The sequence below is a fragment of the Mauremys mutica genome, chromosome 1 (assembly GCF_020497125.1).
Source record: "Mauremys mutica isolate MM-2020 ecotype Southern chromosome 1, ASM2049712v1, whole genome shotgun sequence".
Lineage (NCBI taxonomy): Eukaryota > Metazoa > Chordata > Testudines > Geoemydidae > Mauremys > Mauremys mutica.
In genome coordinates this window covers 88,793,923-88,816,771 of record NC_059072.1, presented here as the reverse complement: position 1 = coordinate 88,816,771, position 22,849 = coordinate 88,793,923, and the positions used below count along the sequence as shown (strand labels likewise).

The following is a 22,849-nucleotide window of genomic DNA, read 5'->3' as shown; positions in this document are numbered from 1 at the left end:
ATAAATGTTTCAGGCCTCCTACAGACAAACTCCTTTACTGCACAAGCTTGATTTATTCCATGAGCACAGTCCATCGTGGGACTGAAAGGCAGGTTTTTTTGTTAAAAAAAATAGTATGTGATTATTACATGAAAAGCCACAGATTTTGTGGGTTCATACGGTTGACTACCCTTAAGTCTGCTGTTGTATATTAGTCTTTCCCTGCATTGTGTTAATATAGCTCTAATCTTGTTTTACAGGTGAAGGAATGTAAGAACTAGTTATAAATTGTGTGGAACAGGCAAAATTACTGATAATACTTTTTAATGACTTGCAAGTGTGATGCTCAACTTTAAGCTTTAAACTTTAAGAAAGTCCCCTGAAATCCCATGTTTGAAAAAGTTATATGTGGACACTAAGGTCATGTTGTTCCCCATACCTTTCATAGTCAAATAAAAATAGTTTATATTAATGAATAGTTTAGGATGATCCACATATACTTAGTTTATCATTAACTAATTGATAAACTCAACATTAACAAGTCACCGGGACCAGATGGCATTCACCCAAGAGTTCTGAAAGAACTCAAATGTGAAGTTGCTGAACTATTAACTAAGGTTTGTAACCTGTCCTTTAAATCGGCTTCGGTACCCAATGACTGGAAGTTAGCTAATGTAACACCAATATTTAAAAAGGGCTCTAGGGGTGATCCCGGCAATTACAGACCGGTAAGTCTAACGTCGGTACCGGGCAAATTAGTTGAAACAATAGTAAAGAATAAAATTGTCAGACACATAGAAAAACATAAACTCTTGAGCAATAGTCAACATGGTTTCTGTAAAGGGAAGTTGTGTCTTACTAATCTATTAGAGTTCTTTGAAGCGGTCAACAAACATGTGGACAAGGGGATCCGGTGGACATAGTGTACTTAGATTTCCAGAAAGCCTTTGACAAGGTCCCTCACCAAAGGCTCTTATGTAAATTAAGCTGTCATGGGATAAAAGGAAAGGTCCTTTCATGGATTGAGAACTGGTTAAAGGACAGGGAACAAAGGGTAGGAATTAATGGTAAATTCTCAGAATGGAGAGGGGTAACTAGTGGTGTTCCCCAAGGGTCAGTCCTAGGACCAATCCTATTCAATTTATTCATAAATGATCTGGAGAAAGGGGTAAATAGTGAGGTGGCAAAGTTTGCAGATGACACTAAACTGCTCAAGATAGTTAAGACAAAAGCAGATTGTGAAGAACTTAAAAAAGATCTCACAAAACTAAGTGATTGGGCAACAAAATGGCAAATGAAATTTAATGTGGATAAATGTAAAGTAATGCATATTGGAAAAAATAACCCCAACTATACATACAACATGATGGGGGCTAATTTAGCTACAACGAGTCAGGAGAAAGATCTTGGAGTTATTGTGGATAGTTCTCTGAAGATGTCCATGCAGTGTGCAGAGGCGGTCAAAAAAGCAAACAGGATGTTAGGAATCATTAAAAAGGGGATAGAGAATAAGACTGAGAATATATTATTGCCCTTATATAAATCCATGGTACGCTCACATCTCAAATACTGTGTACAGATGTGGTCTCCTCACCTCAAAAAAGATATTCTAGCACTAGAAAAGGTTCAGAAAAGAGCAACTAAAATGATTAGGGGTTTAGAGAGGGTCCCATATGAGGAAAGATTAAAGAGGCTAGGACTCTTCAGTTTGGAAAAGAGAAGACTAAGGGGGGACATGATAGAGGTATATAAAATCATGAGTGATGTTGAGAAAGTGGATAAGGAAAAGTTATTTACTTATTCCCATAATACAAGAACTAGGGGTCACCAAATGAAATTAATAGGCAGCAGGTTTAAAACAAATAAAAGGAAGTTCTTCTTCACGCAGCGCACAGTCAACTTGTGGAACTCCTTACCTGAGGAGGTTGTGAAGGCTAGGACTATAACAATGTTTAAAAGGGGACTGGATAAATTCATGGTGGCTAAGTCCATAAATGGCTATTAGCCAGGATGGGTAAGAATGGTGTCCCTAGCCTCTGTTCGTCAGAGGATGGAGATGGATGGCAGGAGAGAGATCACTTGATCATTGCCTGTTAGGTTCACTCCCTCAGGGGCACCTGGCATTGGCCACTGTCGGTAGACAGATACTGGGCTAGATGGACCTCTGGTCTGACCCGGTACGGCCTTTCTTATGTTCTTATGTTCTTACTGAATCATAATATTAAAATATGAAGAAAATTGCTGAATGATAGAAAATAAGTGTTACATTTTGTTAGTTTAAGTCTGAATAATGTTGTTATGCTAATCATTTATAATAATATAGACTGGGAAATGAAAAGCAAATGATAAAAATCTGGATAAATGTATAAATAGGTATGAGTATTGTTATATAACATTGGTTGAAAGAAAGCTAATGAATATGTCGTATAGAAAGATATAAAAAACGAATGAACAAGTGCCCAAATCAAAGAATACCCAATTAAATATCCATCATGAAAAGGAGAAGAGCTTTCTGGTATCCAGGAACTCATTAACTTTGGCCTGTAATTGTTCCATATTATCTGTTTATTACTATGACTGTATGGAATATGGGGGATTCTTGAGGACATTATGAATACAGTCAAACCCCGCCATAACGTGAAATCGCATATAACGCGATGGCAGGTTGGCTCCCCTTTAAGGTACAGTATAATACAGTACGGTACTGTACCAATGGTCTGCAACACCATGGCAGGGGAGAGAAGCTGCAGCCCCGCACCTTCTGGGGACAGAGAATTCCGAGGCTGCTGGCGCCGGTGCGCTCTGTCCCCAGCAGGCGTGGGGCCCCAGCTTCTCTCCAGCTTCTCCAAGGCTGCGGGCGCCAGTGCTCTCTGTCCCCGGCAGGCGCTGGGCCACGGCTTTTCTCCCACTTCAAGAGGAGCCGCGGCTCCCTGCCTGCCGGGGACAGAGAACTCCGGGGCTGCAGGTGCCGGTGCTCTCTGTCCCCAGCAGGTGCGTTATAGTGGGGTTTCACTGTATCAATATTGTAAAATTGTAATGAGTTATGCCAGATAGGCCATGTAAGGTATCTGCAAAAATGTTATAATTTGCCAAATATGATAATCTCATTTATGTGTCTTTATCACATTTATATTATTAGTGATAGATATATCTGTCTCTGTATTTCAAACTTGTGCTATGCTTCTGGGTGACAGCCCCAGTAAGTTTGACATCAGCACTGTCTAGCCTTCTTGATGGCCCATTAAGGACCATCATCTATACAACTGACCCATTGAGAGAAAGCAGATACATCTGCTAACTCAGCAAGGCATGCAGGGACATGACTATGGGCAGAACTTTAAGCCTTTCAAGCCATGTGCTGGGCAGCTTGAAACAAAGAAAGCACAAGCCGCATGGCAAAAGACTATAAAAGGCAGCTTCATCCTCTTAATTCCTGATTCTTACCTCTGGAGTAACTTTTCTACAAAGGAAGCTCTCAAAAAAGGACTGAATGACACATCCAAGCTGTGCATGTATTTCAGAGGGACTTTCAAGCCAGCAAACTCATCAATACTGCCAAGAACCTGAAATATAGACTTTGAATCTTTGTATGTGACTGTTTTATCATTAACACCTCTCTTCTTGTTCTTTCTTTTTTCTTTATAATAAACCTTTAGTTTTAGACACTAAAGGATTGACTGGCAGCGTGGTATTTTGGGTAAGATTCAAACCTATACTGACCTGATAACGTGGCTGACCCTTTGGGGTCAGAAGAACATTTTGTATATCTGAGCAGAGTTATTTTAAATAACTTCTCACTGTACTGGAGCTCTAGATACTGATTGGGAGTCAGTGAACTGGAATGCAATAAGGAGGCTGTGATTTCTTTTTTTGCTTCTTGATAACCAGTGTGGGGGATCAGAAGCACAGTTTGTGACTGGTCGGGGAGCTTAACTTCAGTGTTACCCCCCAGTCTTGGGAGTATCTGCTCTCCCTTTTATAGCCTGCCCTGACCTTGGCATTTCCAGTGAGGATTGCCCCAGGCACTGCTGGCTCACAATTACTAACTCATAAATATATTATCAGAAACTATAAATAACAATGATTTTGTCTGCAACTTTATTAATAAAGGTGAAAATTAAGTAAGCCTAAATTAGGTGGAATTATGCCTCAGCTTTCCAACTTATACAGTGCTTTCATTTAGTTCCACCCTTGCGTATACTAAATCCTGTCATTGGTGACCTCTTAAAACTGTCCAAAATGGTTGAAAGGTGGCTGCATGTTATTTTGTAACAAAGTTGTTGAAAGAAAGAATTAAAGAGTCTGAAAAACTGTATTTTCTAGGTAACTTGCAATATTCAATGCCATCCTTCCTTCCTCCTCACACATCACCCCATCCCTTTAAGGAGGACCCTTACAAATTTCCTAATCAAGTCCCCTATTAGGAGAACCCATACCCCACTATCCAGACAATATTTCTACCCTTTGCTTTCTTGGGTGTGAGTGATGACACAGCAGCTTGTATTACAGGAAGGCCCATCTATCTTGTGAAAGATGTCATTTATCACCCCAGTTTAGCAAGCCTCCACATGCAAATTTCATTTCTGCCAATGAGACCCAGACCTTCTGTCACTAAAACAAACCCAACTCCCCAAAGGGAGATAAGTCCTCTGTTGAAATATTTCTGTCAGCAAAAAGTTAGTGTAGTCTCTGCATTACCTGTGCCAGTAAAAAACATTCCCCCAGCTACAGTTGTTGTACCAATAAAAACTAGCAGGATCTTATTAAAGGGGAAAAGACATTTGTCACATTTATTGTAAATATTATAATAAAATAGAAGATAACAGCAAACAACGTTGTTTGACTACTTATTCCTATGATTACTTATATATATGTATATATGTATATCCATTCACACAATCATTCATACAAGTTCTGCGTAGATATTATAGTTACCAGCCTAAAGTTGCTTGTGACAGAATACTGGCCAGGTATCCTGTACACAAGAGTGGAGCCGAGTCCGTGTCAGGTGCACCTGATGTTCCTAGAAGCTGGCAGCAGAACCGTTGACTCAAAGTCCTTATTCTTCAGGGTTCAGTTTTATAGGGATTTTTCCCTATGTTAGGTCTTTATTCTGCTGTTGCCAGATCAATCAGCAGATAGCTGCCTTTGTTTCCTTTGAAGTGTCGGGGTGGATTCCAGTTCGCCCTTCGGGGGTCATCTGGTTGATTCCACTTGACACCTTCTTCGGCCGACGCTGACTCTTTCAGGCTTGGTAACTCCCTAGACACTCATTCAACATTTAAACTAGACACTCATTCACATATACTTTTTATCTTAACTACATTTATTTTACAGTTTCTTTATCCTTTTGGGGTGTGAGACTCCTTGTCTTTTAACAATTAAAAACATAAAGTGAGGTAAAAGTGACTTTAACAGAGGTGGGGGTCTCTATTTGTATGTTACATAGTTTTGCCTGAGGCATAGGGGTAATTGACGGCTTGCGCGCTGAGTTAACAAAGTCAATTGCCCAATTAGCACTTACAGAGGCAATTGACAGCTTGCGCGGTGAGTTAACAAGGTGCTGAGTCAATTACCCAATCAGCAGCTCACAGCGGCCATTTTTACAACAAAGTATCAGTTACAAACTTTCACTTAGAAAACCGGCACTTAGAGTCAATTGAGTTAACAAGGTGCTGAGTCAATTACCCAATCAACAGCTTACAGCGGCCATTTTCAAAACAAAGTAGCAGTTACAAACTTTCACTTTGAAAACAGGCACTTAGAGTCAATTGACGTCAATTAACTAGTAGCGACTTCAAAGTTTCATTTTAGAACACAGGCGCTTGGAGTTAATTGACGTTTACAAAGTATCTCCTTGAGCGGGCTTGTACAGACATAGATATTTCTAACAATAAATCCTTACAACAATGAATCCTTACAAATCTACTTTTAACATAAACCTTACATAGATATTTCTGACAATACATCCTTACAAACTTACTTCTAACATAAACCTTAAGTTATAAAGTATTAGTTAATAATAATGAAACCATAAATCAATAAATCATTTCTCATATAATGTAAACCTTCTTTAATATCCCTACATAATCCCACTATGCTTCTGCCAGGACAGAGATTGCTCTCAGCACAGTTTTGAACTCCACTGACCAGGGGTCAGAGTGATAATGGTTATGGGTTTCTTCATTTCATTTCAGACAAAAGTAACTCCAGACACAGAAGACCATTATTCCCTTAAATCTGAACACAAATAACCTGCCAGTGTACATAGATTATATTTTTATATTCTTTATTACAGATTAACACATTTGCTTTCAACGCACCCCTTCCTTGCCATTTCTATCCTGCACCCATGCATCAGCTCTCACCTGCTCTGATTCAGTTTTACAGTCAATTCCCTAAAGCTATATTTTTCTGGGCCTTTCCCAGGTTCACCTTTACACTGATGATGCATTGTGAAGCCCTTATTCTCAATCCCTGTTCCCTTTCCCGTACCTTTTTATATATAGCTGAAAATATTTTACATAGATCTATAAGATAAAGCTGTGAGTACCTATAATTCATACTGCAATGTAAAGCAAACAGTAGAAGGAAGCTATAAATATAAGCAATGAAATCTCTCCTTTGTATTATATCTCTCTGCATGTCTTTCTGTGGTATTGCATGAAGCACTACAGTCTTTTTAATAGAATGTAGTGGTTTTAGGAGGAAAAGGACTTGTTAAGAGGGGAACAAATTTTTAACCCATGTTCAAAGCTACCAGAGCCATTACTGCCTTACTTTGAAATCTATTTAGATTGACAAAATCAATTCAAATAACTCCTTTCCACCCCAATTTGGAGAAAACCCTATAAAGAAAATTGTTATTGTATATTTGATTGTATTGCTGATATAATTATAATTTACAGTGAAAACAAAAGTTCTCATCTTCCAAGGTTTCTCCAGGATATAGGTTGTTGACTCTTCTTTAACCCACCATTTGTCTCTCCAAGGGAAATTCCAGTGGCTGCAAAATGAGGTAATTTGGTTCCAGATATTGTGCAAAGGAGAGAGGCCGAGAGTACAGTGTGCAAGGGGAAACTATTGGTGATCTGTAGAAAAATGTCCCATTTCTGACCCTTTGGTGGAAGTGGGATTAAATCTATTAGATAGTTTGAAAAGCCTGCCAGGATTGGACAGCGACAAAACACACAGCTTTTCTCCTTCAAGCAGATTCAACATTACACAGACTTTTCTTCCTCCATTCAGGAAAGGGGTGGGGCGGGGGGAGAGAGAGAGAGAGAGAGTGTGTGTGTGAGAGCGAGAGATATTGAGAAAATTGTTGCTATGCTAAACAGAAACTACCTGATTTTTGTTAGTTTCCAGTCAGATTCATTGCCCATTAGGAATTATATTTAAAATCTGAGCAAAAATGACCCGGAAAGGAAGGAGGTGGGAGAAGAGGAGAGGATAATTTATCATATTGTTGCTTTAGTACACTTAATTGAATTCATTACTCGTTAATATTCTAATGCACCCCATCCCAATGGTACTGCTACATGTTTTAAAAGTAGGGAATGTTACTTTACATTAAGATTTTTTTTTTTACTAGACTCAGAAAATCTCAGCCAAAAGGAAACTTGGCCTTAAACCACGTTATTTCCCTGCTTTACCTGTCCCCATAGTTTACGTCGCACTAACAACTATCTAGAGAAGGAAAAGTACAAAAAAAAATGCAGCGCTCTCGCCTCCCTCCCACACTATCAATCTTAGAAGAATTACATTATTTTCGATAGGCTAAAAAGATGTGATTGTCTGATCAGCCAATGATAATGCGGATCTAACTCTGATCAATAGCGAGACAAGACGTAAGCGGGGTGACTTGTCAAGTCCAATAGGAAACGAGGAAAGAGAGGGGCTTTATTTGCATGAGGTTATATAAATCAGGGGTAGCGCCGAGTTTCACGTATACTGCTTTTTGTAAGAGGTAATTTTAACTAAGAGTAAACAGTCCGAAAATGCCCGAACCTGCAAAATCTGCTCCAGCTCCAAAGAAGGGGTCTAAGAAAGCTGTGACTAAAACCCAGAAGAAAGGAGACAAGAAACGTAGAAAGACAAGGAAGGAGAGTTATTCCATCTACGTATACAAAGTGCTGAAGCAAGTTCATCCAGATACTGGTATCTCTTCGAAGGCTATGGGTATAATGAATTCTTTTGTAAACGACATCTTTGAGCGTATCGCTGGGGAAGCGTCTCGCCTGGCGCATTACAACAAGCGCTCGACCATCACTTCCCGGGAGATCCAGACCGCTGTGCGCCTGTTACTGCCCGGCGAGCTGGCCAAACACGCTGTGTCTGAGGGTACCAAGGCTGTTACCAAATACACCAGCTCTAAGTAAACATCTGGCTGGCTAAATCTATAACCCAAAGGCTCTTTTAAGAGCCAATCACTGTTTCATTCAAAGAGCATAGCATCACTAACACGTATCACTTGTATTTTTTCAAACTGCATCATGTCGTTTGTGAAGGGGAAAAAATAGTTTTACATAACTATTTCCAAGTAATTTGTTAGCAGTTTCTCTTCCCAAAATTTATGCAGAAAAGAAGCCTGGTTTCTCGTTACTAATTGTAATAAACAAGCAGTTGTATTTGCTACAGTCTAGCTGAAAGGATTCTTTTCTGCAAAAGTGATTAAAGCCATCCGTTACTAAAGTAGCATTACAATTACGTGGTATTCAGGGAACATCTTAGCAACACATTAGGTTTATTATGTATAAAATAGATTTTTAATTTTCTGGGATCTCAGTGGGTTTTCAAACTAATCATTGTTGTCACTCTTTCCTAATATCTCATTCCTCCCTACCATCTCCCCATCGTTAAACACTTTTTAGCCCTTGAATTAAACCAGTTGTCAATTTCTTACATCAAGACATTAAAAAACAAAGTTTCCCTTTTATTTTCAAAGCACTTTCCCCCTACTTAGCCATACATTTTCTTTGGGTCACTGTATAGATTTATGGAATTACAGATAGGCTAGCCATTCTGAAAACGTTTGTTGAAATGGACTTTTAAACAAAACACATAGGAACCAGGATCAGATCTGATTACAGTCATAGCAACACAGTTATTATACTATGACGTTATACTATAGAACGCTTAGGTAGTAATCCTCTAGGATTTCACTTAGATCCATTCTCACCTATTTAGCTGGCAGGAAAATTTGGTTATGGTATATTATCTAAAATGGTCAGTCCCATTGCCTTTTTTACTTTCATGGCTGAGAAGCTAGTAGACGTTTTGTAGGCTTGAAAAAGCTACAGTACAAACTAAATATGTAAATGAAGTTTCAGGTAATTGGCAGGAGTTGGGGGTGGCCCTTATTATACCCTGGACGAGCGTTAACCTCCAAACCCATAAAGAGTTGGGCTCGATATTTCAGGACATAAACTATGCTCGTGGCTATCAAGGTCTTTTCCTGGTCCCAGCGTAAATGACATCATCGAGGATCACCCTTAGATGAGACCAGAGATACATTTCACCACTACAGCAAACGCGGTAACAGAAAATCGGAAATACCTGAATATTATTTCGAGGCATTTTTCTGTGATGCTTAAGCCCACTTTTACTATGATCATTTTCTCCTTTACCACGTTCAAACATTTTATTAGACATCTTCAGTAATAATAAAATGACTGTGGGCTGGTGGCTTGAGTAGAGAGTCTATGATGGTTCCGACCTGATTGAAAACTGAGTTGAGATTTTTGAACGGATGAAATGATACTCCTACCCCTTAAAGCCAGATATTGAACATACATAGCCTGTTTCTTGGGTCGATTCTCTGGAGACAAGTTATTTTATCATTATAAAACTAAATAATAACTTGATTTTAGTATGTGAATATTGCGCCTGATTATAAAACTCCTCTCTTTAAAAATCACACTTGAGGGTATAATGGAGGACATAAGCAGATCAAAAGCAGTGACAGATCCTTTATAAAATGAGGGTGGCCCTCTGTCTGAAAGGAAAAAAATATAAGGCATTTGTATCGCTTTAAAAGTAGCAAATTAAAACATAAAAGGGAATCAGAACCAAGAGATATTTTTATGCGTTCGACGAATCACGTGATTTCAATGTTCTCCCCTGTCTCCGGGAGTGCTGCTCGTGCAAAGCTTTCTTAGTTGGAAGAGAGGAAGTGGCAATAACGTTCAAGGATACAGATTCGATCACTTTGAAAATGATATAGTCAGAACCCCGAGCCACTCCCCCCCCCCAAAAAAAAAATAGGGGGTGGCAGATGTGTGATACCGAGATAGGAAACTGGCCACTGATCCTTAAAAGTTAGTTTGAAAAGCAAAAAAGAGAAGGGGAAATCACAATGACCAAGGCGGGCTTTTCAAATGTTCACATTGTCCAATGACATTTGGCTTCTTCGAAAAGGCCAATCAGAAAAGAGAATTTAGTTATAAATACCGCCCGAGACGTACAGCTCTTATTCATTTCTTTCCGTTCTTTCTTGCTGAGTGTATTTTTTTACAGGAACTAGGTGTGTTAATATGGCCAGGACCAAGCAGACAGCTCGTAAATCCACCGGTGGCAAAGCCCCCCGTAAGCAGCTGGCTACTAAAGCTGCCCGGAAGAGCGCGCCTGCCACTGGGGGAGTGAAGAAGCCTCATCGTTATCGCCCCGGCACTGTAGCCCTGCGAGAGATCCGCCGCTACCAGAAATCCACTGAGCTGCTCATCCGCAAGCTGCCCTTCCAGCGCCTGGTCCGTGAAATCGCCCAGGACTTCAAGACCGACTTGCGCTTCCAGAGCTCGGCCGTTATGGCCCTGCAGGAGGCGAGCGAAGCCTACTTGGTGGGGCTCTTTGAAGACACCAACCTGTGCGCTATTCACGCTAAGAGAGTCACCATCATGCCCAAGGACATCCAGTTAGCCCGGCGTATCCGTGGTGAGAGGGCTTAAAGGCTGCCCTTCGGCTTCTAGTAACAAAAACTGCTCCAAACGACCCAAAGGCTCTTTTAAGAGCCACTACATTAACACAGAAAGGAGCTGTAACCTGTTCATATGGTCCCTTTTCTAAGTACGAAACTTGTTTTAAAGATTTTTTCAAGTGAAAGTTGCGGACTAAATATACACAGGAGGTAGTTTACTAATCCTCTAACGTTCATTCTCCGGCCATCTCCACCTTTTGTGATTAATGTTAAGTTTAAATTCATTACCATAACGCGCCTAAACAAAAGTAATTTGCTGTTTAAAATAGCTAGTCTCTTGTTTAATGTTTTGCTCATTTAAAAAATATTGCATAATCCCACTGTTAAAGTGAATTTACAAATCTTTAGATAAAAATTAACAAGATTAAGTGAATGCCCCAAAGCAGTGCTTATGAACTGAAGTTGATCAGCACTGCTTCGTGCTGTTAATTGCCCCTGATGAAAGAGCATGTTTATTGTATTTTTATTTTTTTAAGGAAATAATACATTGCTCCAAAGGGATGGCGGAGCTTCTCTTTTGAATTACATTTGTGGAAGTTCAAAATGAAGTCAAGTTTGAAGCTTTATAAGAAATATTTTACAGCAAATAAGTTCGCATTCTCTAAAACGTCTTGTGTTCAAGCTATAAAATATCCTTTTAGTGTAAGTGTAGCAGCTTTTGGAATAGCCTTGGGTAGTTTTTTAGTTGTTTGTTTTTCAAATTGCTCAGAAGACGGTTGGAATCTTAGCCCTCTCACCCCGGATACGCCGGTACACGGAAGGAAGCAAATGTCATTGGACAATTTGAAACATTGAAAACCCCGCTCTGTGCTTAGAGAAATACATTCCTCCCTCATTGATTCCTCAAAGTGAAGCTCATGGGCCTAATACATGAACCTTGCGCTTCCCTGAGTGGCCCCTTTGTATTGTTTCCTCTGTTTTTTTTTTTAAATAAACACTTCCACTCTACAGCATGCACTCTCCCGTATTTCTTTTTCGTTTCTTCTGTTATACATATAGGTGGTCGGGGATTTTATTATGACTTTAAACCGACCAAATCTGTGAACATGAACATTATTCAGCTTCCTCTTTGGTACTAGCAATCATCTTGAATAGGGTAACCAGATGTCCTGGATTTTAAAGGGACAGTCCCGTTTTGGGGGACTTTTTTCTTATATAGGTGCCTATTAGTCCCCACCCCCTGTCCCATTTTTTCATAGTTGATTATCTGGTCACCCTAATCATGAACTCCAATGCCCGGCGAATGGGAGGGTAATCAACTACAGGATTCAAATGCACAGAAAAATCCCTTCTCATTTAATTTTGTTTTAATTTGCATATTTTAAGATAGTTATATCCTACAGTTCTTCCCCTTGAGTGGCACGCACACCTCCTGGAAGATTTGTTTACTCTCCTTCCATCCCTACTTAATATCTAAAATTTGAGAGATAGAGGGGAGGACTTTATAGTAATTAGTTGTGTGATAAATAAAGGGGGGGGAGGAAGCTCCCTTTGATGGATACCCAGCCAGCCAGTTAGTTGTAAAATCCCTCTTGGTAGCCGTTCTTTACTTGCTTATCACAAGTTGCAATATTTAATAACTAAAATAACAAAAAATAGGGATTTTATTTCTATTGTGAATCTCTCCTTTCTTAAAAGAACCACACTGTATTTAATATGTAGCTTTAAGGAGCTGGAGAACCATTACATAAATTCTCTTCTTCTACCCCCTCGCTTTCCCAGTATCCCTGGTCAGTTTTCAATCAGGCAGATCAGTGTATAAAAGAGCCATTCAAGCCAGCAGTTCACAGCCTTTTATTAATAAATATTAATTGTTATTTATTATTAAAGTCATCTTAGAAAATGTTTAGATGTGTTAAAGGAGGAAAGGATCTTAGTAAATGTGGCCTTCAACACCACAGAAAAAGGGTCCAAAAGACGATCCAGGAATCAGTATACAAGCCCCCCCCATTGCCTTGTTTGATGAGCCATGAAATGTACTGCTTGTATGAGGAGATCCACTGAGTGCAGAAAATGTATCCAGGGAAGGTGATTCTCTTGAGCCAGTAAAAAGAAAGACCTTACCAGCTATGGATGTGGTTTATATCCTGAAAGATCAGGACTACACTCTTTACAGTTTTGGAGGTTAAAGTTCATCCAGGATTATCCATATCTATATATCCACATATACATAGGTTCTTTTAAGGGAGAACTCCAACTCCAGCCAATGAAACTTCAGTGGACACATTTAGTTATACTGTAGCTTTTATAACACTATAAAAGGCTTATGAGCATCTCTTCTCAGCCTCTAAAGTAAAAGGGTAAAAGAAATTGACCAACATAGATACTTAAAGGTAACAAAACTTCTCTGGGTTAGCATCCTGGAGATTTATTAATTTAAAGGGTTTCATAACATAAACTAATAGAAAGAATAATTGTGTCAATGTGATTCCGTAATCAGATCTAATCCTGGTTCCTGTGCATGTTTTGTTTTAAATTCCACCTTATTGAAAGTTCCTCAGAACAGATCCCCCTCCCACAATTTAACAAAATGTTCACAAATTAAATAAGTTTATGGCTAAAGGGGGGTGGGGGAACTGCTTTGAAAATACAGAAGAAAATAGGGAAATTACTTAATGTAAGAAATGAGTTGATTTTATGAAGCTGCACTCTTTAAGGACTCTCTTCAGGGACAGAGGGAGGAAGGGGAGAAACAAGAGATTTGGGTTATATAGTAGCTAAGATTTTTTTAGTTAGTAAACCAAGTGAGATTCCAGCAGTTTAAATTTGCTTTCTATAAGTGTGATTCTGCTATGCTGAATTAATTGTAGGTGAATACCAGTTTAATCATACCTTCATTTCAGCAGTGTGGGGGTATTAATAATTTTATATGATAGAAAAGAAACCTATGTCTTCTAGAATATTATGACACTTCAAGTGCTTATTTACTTGTAGCAAAGAGAAATCATGCTCTCTCTCTCTCTAGGTATGGTGTGGGAATAAAAAAAATTACAGACAGCTTGTCTGTAAAGCTTCCTCACTGTGTATTATTAATTATGATAATGAATTATTTACTCGCAAGCCACTGGATGCAGTTTGAAAAACACAAGCAATAGTAGTAAGTGATGTTCTGCTCATTGAATGAAAAGGTAGATGGCTCTTAGGGCTTGTCTACACAACCGGCCAGATCGATAGGCAGCGATTGATCCAGCAGGGGTCAATTGATCGTGTTTAGTATAGATGAGACAAATCTACCACCGATCACTCTAGTGTCAACTCCGGTACTCCACCTCAATGAGAAGTGCAAGGGGAATCGACAGGAAAGCATCAGCACACCACAGTGAAGACACCACGGTAAGTAGATCTAAGTACATCGACTTCAGCTACGTTATTCATGTAGCTTAAGTTGCATAACTTATATCGACCCCCTCTCCCCATAGTGTAGAGCAGTCCTTAAAAAAGCCTTTGGGTTACAGATTTAGACAGCCTACTCAGAAACTATTTACTTAGAACTGGTGTACTTGGTGACCGCAGGTCTACACTACCGGGCTCAGTTGATGCAACTCCAGCTATGTGAATAACATAGCTAGAGTTGACATAGCTTAGGTCGACCTTTTGCGGTGTCTACACCCCACTGGGTTGATGGGAGAAACTCTCATCAACTTACTTTATGCTTACGCTACGCAACTCCAGCTACGTGAATAACCTAGATGGAGTTGACATACCTTTGGTGCAGTTACACTGAGGTCTACACAGAGGGGGTTCCGTCGACTTAGCTTACTCTTCTTGACTGGGGTAGAGTACAGGGGTTGACTGGAGAGCGATCTGCTGTTGATTTTACTAGACCCGCTAAATCAACCTGTGGTGGATGGATCTCAGTAAGTGGAGACAAGTGTGCCCTGAGAAACAGTATCTCTCTGGAAGTGATGGTTGAGCGCTTGTTGTAATGCACCAGACGAGATGCTTCTCCGGTGATATGCTCAAAGATGTCATTTACAAAAGAGTTCATTATATCCATAGCATTGGAGGAGATGCTGGTGTGTGGGTGAACCTGCTTGAATACTTTATACACATAAACAGAGTAACTTTCTTTCCTCGTCTTTTTCCACTTATCACTCTTCTTGTAAGTCAGGGGTCGGCAACCTTTCAGAAGTGGTGTGCCGAGTCTTAATTTATTCACTCTAATTTAAGGTTCAGTGTGCCAGTAATAAATTAACGTTTTAGAAAGTCTCTTTCTATAAATCTATAATATATAACTAAACTACTGTTGTATGTAAAGTAAATAAGGTTTTTTAAAAGTTTAAGAAGATTCATTTAAAATTAAATTAAAATACAGAGTCCCCTGGACCAGTGGCCAGGACCTGGGTAGTGAGTGCCACTAAAAATCAGCTCGTGTGCTGCCTTTGGCACCCGTGCCATAGGTTGCCTACCCCGTTCTAAGTTATATGGGCAGGTCTACACTATGCGGTTAAGTAGACTTAAGTAGAATAACGTAGCTGGAGTCAACATATCTTAAGCTGACTTATTGCGGTGTCTACACCACGCTGGGTCGGCGGGAGAAATGCTCCCATTGAGTTACCTTACGCTTCTCTTTCCGGTGGAGTACGAGCGATCAGTGGTCGGTTTAGTGTGTCTGATAAGCTTTCTTAGACCTTTTCTTGGCGCAGGAGCAGATTTCAATGGCTCAGGCATGTTGATTGCATATAGTTTATTTTTACTTCTCAATGCCATCTACTTGTTTTGTGTAAATTTCTGTCTCCAGTCAGCTCAAAAACATGCATACAAACTCCGGAGGGTGCCTGTTTATAGACATCTTGTGGCAATGACTGTTCTCTTTCCTAATTTCCTATTGCATATGAGACACATGACCCTATATTAACGTCATATGGAACCTTATCATTGGTCAGAATTAGATTCGCATCACTATTGGCTATTCAAACAATAGTTCTTTTCAGCCTATCACAAAGCGTTTACCTCCGCAAACAGAAAGGATATAAGGGCGGGCTGGGAATTAAATCGCGTAATATTTTTTTTTTTTGGAGAAAATATATTACTGTAGCTGATTTCTAGAAAGTGCTGATCATGTCTGGTCGAGGAAAGCAGGGAGGCAAAGCGAGGGCTAAAGCGAAGTCTCGCTCCTCGCGGGCTGGGCTGCAGTTCCCGGTGGGTCGAGTGCACCGGCTGCTACGCAAAGGTAATTACGCTGAGCGGGTCGGGGCTGGAGCTCCGGTCTATATGGCCGCGGTGCTGGAGTATCTGACCGCTGAGATTCTCGAGTTGGCCGGCAACGCTGCTCGGGACAACAAGAAAACCAGGATCATCCCCCGTCACCTGCAGCTCGCCATCCGTAACGACGAGGAGCTCAACAAGCTCCTGGGGAAAGTGACGATCGCTCAGGGCGGTGTCCTACCCAACATCCAGGCGGTGCTGCTACCCAAGAAAACCGAGAGCCACAAGGCCAAGAGCAAGTAAATCTGTCAGTAATTAAAAACGACCAAGAAGAAACCGAAAATATTACTCCAAAAACCATTGTAAAGGTTCTTTTCAGAGCCACCCACAAAATCAAAAAAGAGCTCTGTTATCTTTCGCTTTCTCTCAACCTAGGAAAGAACTGGTTAACATAAAATACGTCTTTATTTTCTTTATGAAATTATCAATACTTGTAGCATGGGGCGTGGGTTAGGGTATGAACGGAGCTGTATTAAACTAATAACGAAAATGGTAAAAGGAGTGTCCAATTGTCTCTAAAGGAAATACAAGTGGGTAGTTCTCATTAGCCAATCCTTTCACAACGCGGGTTTTTTAAAATTGAGAGCACAACGCCATACAGGGGACATTGGACTTTTTAGCTTGTTGGCACGTTAAAAAGTTTCCGTAATACAGATTTCTAGCATAGGTTGAACAATTGCGGTGATAAAGGAACAAAACACTTTCCGAGATCGGCTCACATTCATTCATTCATTGAGTGGTACACGTAAATAAGTATTTTATTATTCCTCCTTCCCCAGATTAAGTAAAGAAGGAAATTTTTGTTTTATGGAAAGCACCAGGACATTGTTAGATTAACCTGGCATTTCAGCTCCTTTTGGGAACGTTAGTATGGGTGGTTCTTAAAATAGTCGTTGGGTTTATTTGCGTGAGAAGAGCCTTCTCAGTTATTTCACTGCTTGGGTCCCTCCGCCTTAGCTTTCCTGCTTTAGGTTTCCTTGGCGTAGACTCGGCAGTTGGGCTCGTAGCAGCCTCGTTGAGCTTGGCGGCTTTTTGGAGCGGGCTCCTGGATGCTTTCTTGACAGCTGCAGTTTCTGTGTTCTTGGCTTCCCCCCGCCCCTCATTTGCAGGACCAGGGCTACAGCTTCTCAGCAATTGGTTTCTAAGGCTTTGCCACTGGCTTTTTCTTCGGCTTCCCTCGTCGTCTTGTTGAGTTTAAAGGAGCCAGAGGCACAAGAGCCTTTGATCTGGACCACGATGCCTTGGATCACCAAGCTATTGAGTTTCAGCTTGATGCGGTTGTTGCTTTTCACCACGTCGTACCCTCCAGCTGCCTGAGCCTTTTGAAGAGCCATTGCTTTGGTGATGAGCTCGGTGCGAGAACTTACGGGGTTCGCTGCCTCCTGTTGCTTTCTTCGGCTTTTTAGCGCAGTTTCCTACATACTAAGGTGGAGCAAGAAGAAGGGAGGGAAAGTAAAGCTGGTGCCTGTTTGTTATACAGCTAGAGCTGCTCTGTGATTGGTTCGCTGTGAACTAGAAAGAACTTTTCTTCTAGCTCAGTTTCTTTTTTTAGTTAAAAACGTGTACTTTTGTACAGTATCTGCCACAGAATCATCTCATCACACAGCCGAGTGAAGGGGAAACGGTATTTTTATTTAGTGCAGCTTCCCGTTGGAGACACTTGAAGATGAACCAGAGACAGAAGAAACTTTTTTTTTTCTCCGTGGAAATGAAATCTGTACCGTTAGAAATAAAATTACAACTACAATGGGATCTTTTTATTTAAAGAGCTTTCTCCAAATCCGTGTAGCAAGGCAGGGATTTGAATCAATCTGTACTGTGCAAACTGATGTACAAAAGAAGCAACAACACAAGCCCGTTTCCTCAGCTTTGAATATGGAAGAAGAATTAATTATAGAAAACTTCTGCTAATACGTTGGAAACCGCCTGTTGCTGCTTCTGCTGTCTCTACTCCTGGAGCAAAAGCCTCTGCTAAAACACTGAAGGTGTAGAAGGCCCCAACCAGCATCAGACCCCCATTGTTCTGGGTACTGTACAGTTGTGGAAAATTGACCACACCATTGATTTTGGATCAGACAGCCTGAGGCTCCTTTATTTTATATGAGCATATATGCAAGGAGAGTCAGCATGGCCCCATGCAAGGTGGCAAGCTGCTCTGCCGTCCGTAAATTTCTAGCCAGCTTATAAAGGTTAAAACCACAGACAAATTACACACACATTGTACATTAATTACCTTATTTGGAATATATTTCAAAATTAATATAGGACAAAAGCAAAAACAAGCATCTCACCCACTACCCCCTCCCCATTACTCACTGTCTGTTCTTTTGTGGTCAGCGACCTTTCTAACACAACTGTTGTGATTATATATTTCATAAGCCTAGCTACTGCAAATTATGCTACTTGGGGACTTTATCACTCTGCCCTCTCATGCCCTTTATACACAAAAAACCATTGTTCCGTTTTGGGAACTTTCCACTGTGACTCCTTTTACCTCTTGATACACACAAGCAACTTTCCATCACTCTTTCATCACTCTGTCCCCCTCCTCTCTGCCCCTTATACACAGAGACAAGCTGAACCAAAGTTCAACACAGCCTAGAAACAAGCTTATCTAAAGTTTAGGCCTAAAAGCCTGGCCAAAGTTGTAAGCCCACCATATTTTCCCTCATAGTACCACATAGAACAGGACAGGGGTTCTAAGACTTTTGTACTGGTGACCCCTTTCACACAGAGAGCCTCTGAGTGCGACCCCCCCTTTATACATTAAAAACAGTTTTTAAAATATATTTAACACCATTATAAATGCTGGAGGAAAAGGGGGTTTGGGATGGAGGTTTACAGCTCACGTCCCCCCATGTAATAACCTTGTGACCCCCTGAGGGGTCCCAACCCCCAGTTTCAGAACCCCTGGAATAGGAGATTATCTTGGACCCAGAATTTACACTCTAAAAAGACAGGACAGAAAAAATAGTTATCAACAAACAACAAAAACTTTTTGGAGGATTAGGGCTGGAGCAATGACGAGAAATGAAGAATGCTTTTGCATTAAAGTATGGTTTTTCTGAGGCTCCCCATGATATTGCTGCTTAAGTACCCCTGTGAGTCAAGGCACCAGGGTTGGGGAATCCCTTGAAATATTGACTGCTTGGTGCAGAGACTGTGTCCCCATCTTTATCATAGACAGATACTTCAATTGGGACCCACTAGGTCACTCACCTTCAAGTTTTCCAGGCCTCCTCCTACCACTTACACAAAGCAATCAACCTGCATGCACCCATCTCCAATATCCTCTTGTATTAGAGAAGGGAGGAAGAGTTTTCAATTAAACATAGTACTTTTTTTTTAAATTATTAAATCACTTTCTTTTATACATTTTTTGGGAGGGGTTGTCCAGTGGTGATGGTTGGTGGAAATATGTTTTCTAGCTTTTCAGATCCCTTTATTTCAAGATGCAAATCAGCAAAAAGACAGACAAAAATATCAGCATTTAAGGGAAAGCAGAATTTTAATCTTATGCTTGCAATGCAGGCCTGATCTACTCTACAAATTTAGCTCACCATAAATCACCTTTAGTCAAACCTATTTGTGCATGTGTCTACACTCAAATTTGTCTCTGGGCATGTCATAAACAGATAGTTAAGGGTTAAGGTCTTTTTTACCTGTAAAGGGTTAACAAGCTCAGTAACCTGATGAACACCTGACCAGAGGACCAATCAGGGGACAAGGTAATTTCAAATCTCTGTGGAAGGAAGTCTTTGTCTGTGTTCTTTGTTGGGGTCTTTGTTCTCTTTTTGGATCTAAGAGAGGCCAGACATATCTCCAAGTTCTCCAAGTTTTCCTGAAGTATTTTCTTCTATTCAGTATAGTGAGTATTAGAAAGGTGGTTTAGTCTTATAATTAATTTCTACATTTGCAATTGTGTGTTTGCTGAAGAAATATCTTTCTTTCTGTTTGCTGTTACTTTGATTATTCTGAGAAAGAAGGGGTGGGGGGGAAAGCCTCTCCAGGTTTATAGCTAGACCCTGTATATTTTCCATCTTGGTGTTATAAAAATAGTGTGCTTTCTTTCTTTCTTTTAATAAAATCCTTTTCTTTTTAGAACTTGATTGATTTCTTCCCTTGTTTGGATTTTCAGGGGAAGGGGGATAGGGAATCCCTCTTTGTTTGATTCAAGGAGTTTGGATCTGTGTTCCCCAGGGAAAGTTTTGGGGGAACAGGGAGTGTGCCAGACACTAAAAACCTGGCTGATGGCATCAAGAACCAGATCTAAACTAGGATTTAAGTTTAGAGGAGCCCATGCAGGTCCCCATCATGTGGACGCTAAAGTTCAAAGTGGGGAATAAACCTATGACAGGGCAACATAAACACTGCACTATGGAAACACAGTAAACCACTTCCCCTAACAGCATGAATCCTGGTTGACCTATTGAAGTTGACCAGTTCCCAAGTGTAGACACTGCATGATGTGTGTTGACCCTAACAATTCTCCAGCAGCTATCCCACAATGCCCAATTCCCTGAGACAGTGATGGAGCTCTGGTCACTGTTTTTAACTCCACTGCGTAGGGGTTAGAGAAGGAAAATCCCCATCCCCAACCACACAAACCCACCTGCCATGTATTTTTGAAATGCCTTTTCCTGATTGCACACCTAACAGCTCTCATTTGTTGAGTGCAACTGCCCAACCAATGATGCCTGCTTCACTTACTAGATGTGCTTCTGCTTGGTAGAGACAAGAAGTGCTATGTAAGCACAGCTATGGGTCAGCCCTAGAAACATGGATATCTCTGAACATGAGGATGCAGGCTAAGGGACATGACAAGGTTCAGCAGCAGTGCTGCATGAAAGCAAAGTAATTCTGCCATGTATACCACAAGGGCCAGGGAGCACAACAACTGATCTGGTATTGAGCCGTTGACCTGCTGCTTTTACAATGAGCTGTATGTCATACTTACTGTGAACAGCAAATAGGCGGGGAGAGATGTGGCAGAGGGCTCCAGCCATGCCATGACCCAGGACCTGTTCACAACTCTACCATAATCTACCCATTCCCAACAGTCTAGCACAGATGAACCTGATGAAGGGGAAGAGACCTCAGGTAAGTGTGGCTGTGCATTTTCCCTTATTATACTTAATTTAAAAGATGGCACCTGGCCCATCCCTAAGTTAATACACATATTAACTTTTCATTGTTTTGCTTGTATGAGAAGAGTTAGCAGGATAAGAAACAGAAGTAGAGTTGGCATCTGCTTTTCATTCCCTTTACTGAGGTAGGCAGGAGGTGGGTGGGTATGTGGCACACTTTGTCTATGTACACTGGAATGTTTCTTTATCCATCTGATAGATCTCCATTAAACTTTCATGGAGACGCTCTGCAATTCTCTCCTTAAGGTTTCTAGGGATGGCTGCCTTCTATTTCTTCCTCTGCAGTAGGACATTTTCCCATACCACTCTGCAATGACTTTGGCTGGCACCACTGCAGTAAGCAGGCACAAGTAGCAGCTGCATTCTCTGTGGGCTTACCTACTCTTATAACACACTACAGCAGCACAGCTGCATTGGTGCAGTTGTGCCACTGTAACACTTCAGTCAAGAAGCTACTTTTGCTGACGGGACGGAGGGTCTACTCCCATCGGCATAGGTACTCCGCCTCGCCATAGGTTGTTGGGCTACACCAGGGGATAGGTCAGTTTAACTGCATCGCTCAGGGGTGTGAATTTTGCCAGGGTCCCCCTTTCCTGTTTGCGCTTCACCAAGATCTGATAGCTGTGACTGGCTAGCCTTCTTCGGAGTAGAGAAGAACTCCTGGCTGCATGCACCTCTGACCTCCGAGTCATCCTCTGCCTCTGGGTCCCCCTCCACATCCTCATCCAAGATATCCTCCTTCTGGCTCGGTCCACTCTTGACTGGCACATGAGCCACTGAAGTATCCACAGTTGCCTTCGCACTGGAGGTGGAGTAGCCACTGAGTATCGCGTCAAGCTCTTTGTAGAACTGGCAGCTCATGGGCACAGCACCAAAGTAGTGGTTTGCCTCCTCCACCTTGTGGTAAGCAGAACCAGCTTTAGTAAGTGCGGGGCCCGATTCGAATACCCGGCGACAGTCCGGGTCTTGGGTCCTTCAGTGCCACGGAAGACCCGGAGTGAGTGAAGGACCTGCCACCAACGTGCCGCCAAAGACCCGGACGGCCGCTGGGTGAGTAAAAAAATTAAAAGGCGCCTAAGTTAGGTGCTCTTCTTTAGGGCAGGGGGCCCTCTTCGGTGCAGGGTCTGATTTGGGGGAATTGGCCTAAAGCCGGCCCTGGTGGTAGGCATTCCTCAGCTCCTTCACTTTGACCCTGCACTGCAGTGTGTCTTGGTCATGGCCCCTTTCTGTCATGCATTGTGAAATCTGTCTGTAGATATCATAATTCCTACAGATGGAGCAGAGCTGGGCCTCGACAACCTCCTTTCCCCAAATGCTGATGAGGTCCAGTAGTTTGGCATTGCTCCAAGCGGGGGATAGCCTGGTGCATTTAGCAGGCATGGTCACCTGGAAAGATGCGCTGAGACCACTGCGTGCTTCACCGAGCAAACAGGAAGGGGACTTTCAAAATTCCCAAGGAATGTAAAGGGTGGGACTCACGGTTGGTCACCTGAGGGCAGGGCAGTAGAGTTCAAACTGATGACCAGAGAGGCGAGAACAGGTA

General features: G+C 41.3%; 3 protein-coding genes across 3 annotated transcripts in view; all 3 read left to right on the top strand.

Annotated features, from left to right (window-relative positions):
• Positions 1–7,950: 7,950 nt before the first annotated feature.
• Positions 7,951–8,374, top strand: LOC123345591 (histone H2B 8). The gene has a single exon (XM_044982578.1). It carries the CDS (start codon positions 7,977–7,979, stop codon positions 8,355–8,357), a length of 381 nt encoding a protein of 126 aa, XP_044838513.1. The 5' UTR covers positions 7,951–7,976; the 3' UTR covers positions 8,358–8,374.
• A 1,745-nt stretch (positions 8,375–10,119) lies between these two features.
• Positions 10,120–22,849, top strand: part of LOC123343776 — a 30,194-nt gene continuing 17,464 nt past the window's right edge. The window contains exons 1-4 of the mRNA XM_044979192.1: positions 10,120–10,295; positions 10,495–10,916; positions 16,088–16,398; positions 21,220–21,259. Coding sequence (XP_044835127.1) covers positions 10,253–10,295; positions 10,495–10,916; positions 16,088–16,398; positions 21,220–21,259 — 816 coding nt within the window. The 5' untranslated portion in view covers positions 10,120–10,252. The remainder of the gene's footprint in view (positions 10,296–10,494; positions 10,917–16,087; positions 16,399–21,219; positions 21,260–22,849) is intronic.
• Positions 15,985–16,611, top strand: LOC123345574 (histone H2A type 2-C). The gene has a single exon (XM_044982556.1). It carries the CDS (start codon positions 16,013–16,015, stop codon positions 16,400–16,402), a length of 390 nt encoding a protein of 129 aa, XP_044838491.1. The 5' UTR covers positions 15,985–16,012; the 3' UTR covers positions 16,403–16,611.

Excerpts from the sequence above, each read along its gene's own strand:
- LOC123345591 (XM_044982578.1), top strand. The coding sequence starts at position 7,977 with ATGCCCGAACCTGCAAAATCTGCTCCAGCTCCAAAGAAGGGGTCTAAG.
- LOC123345574 (XM_044982556.1), top strand. The coding sequence starts at position 16,013 with ATGTCTGGTCGAGGAAAGCAGGGAGGCAAAGCGAGGGCTAAAGCGAAG.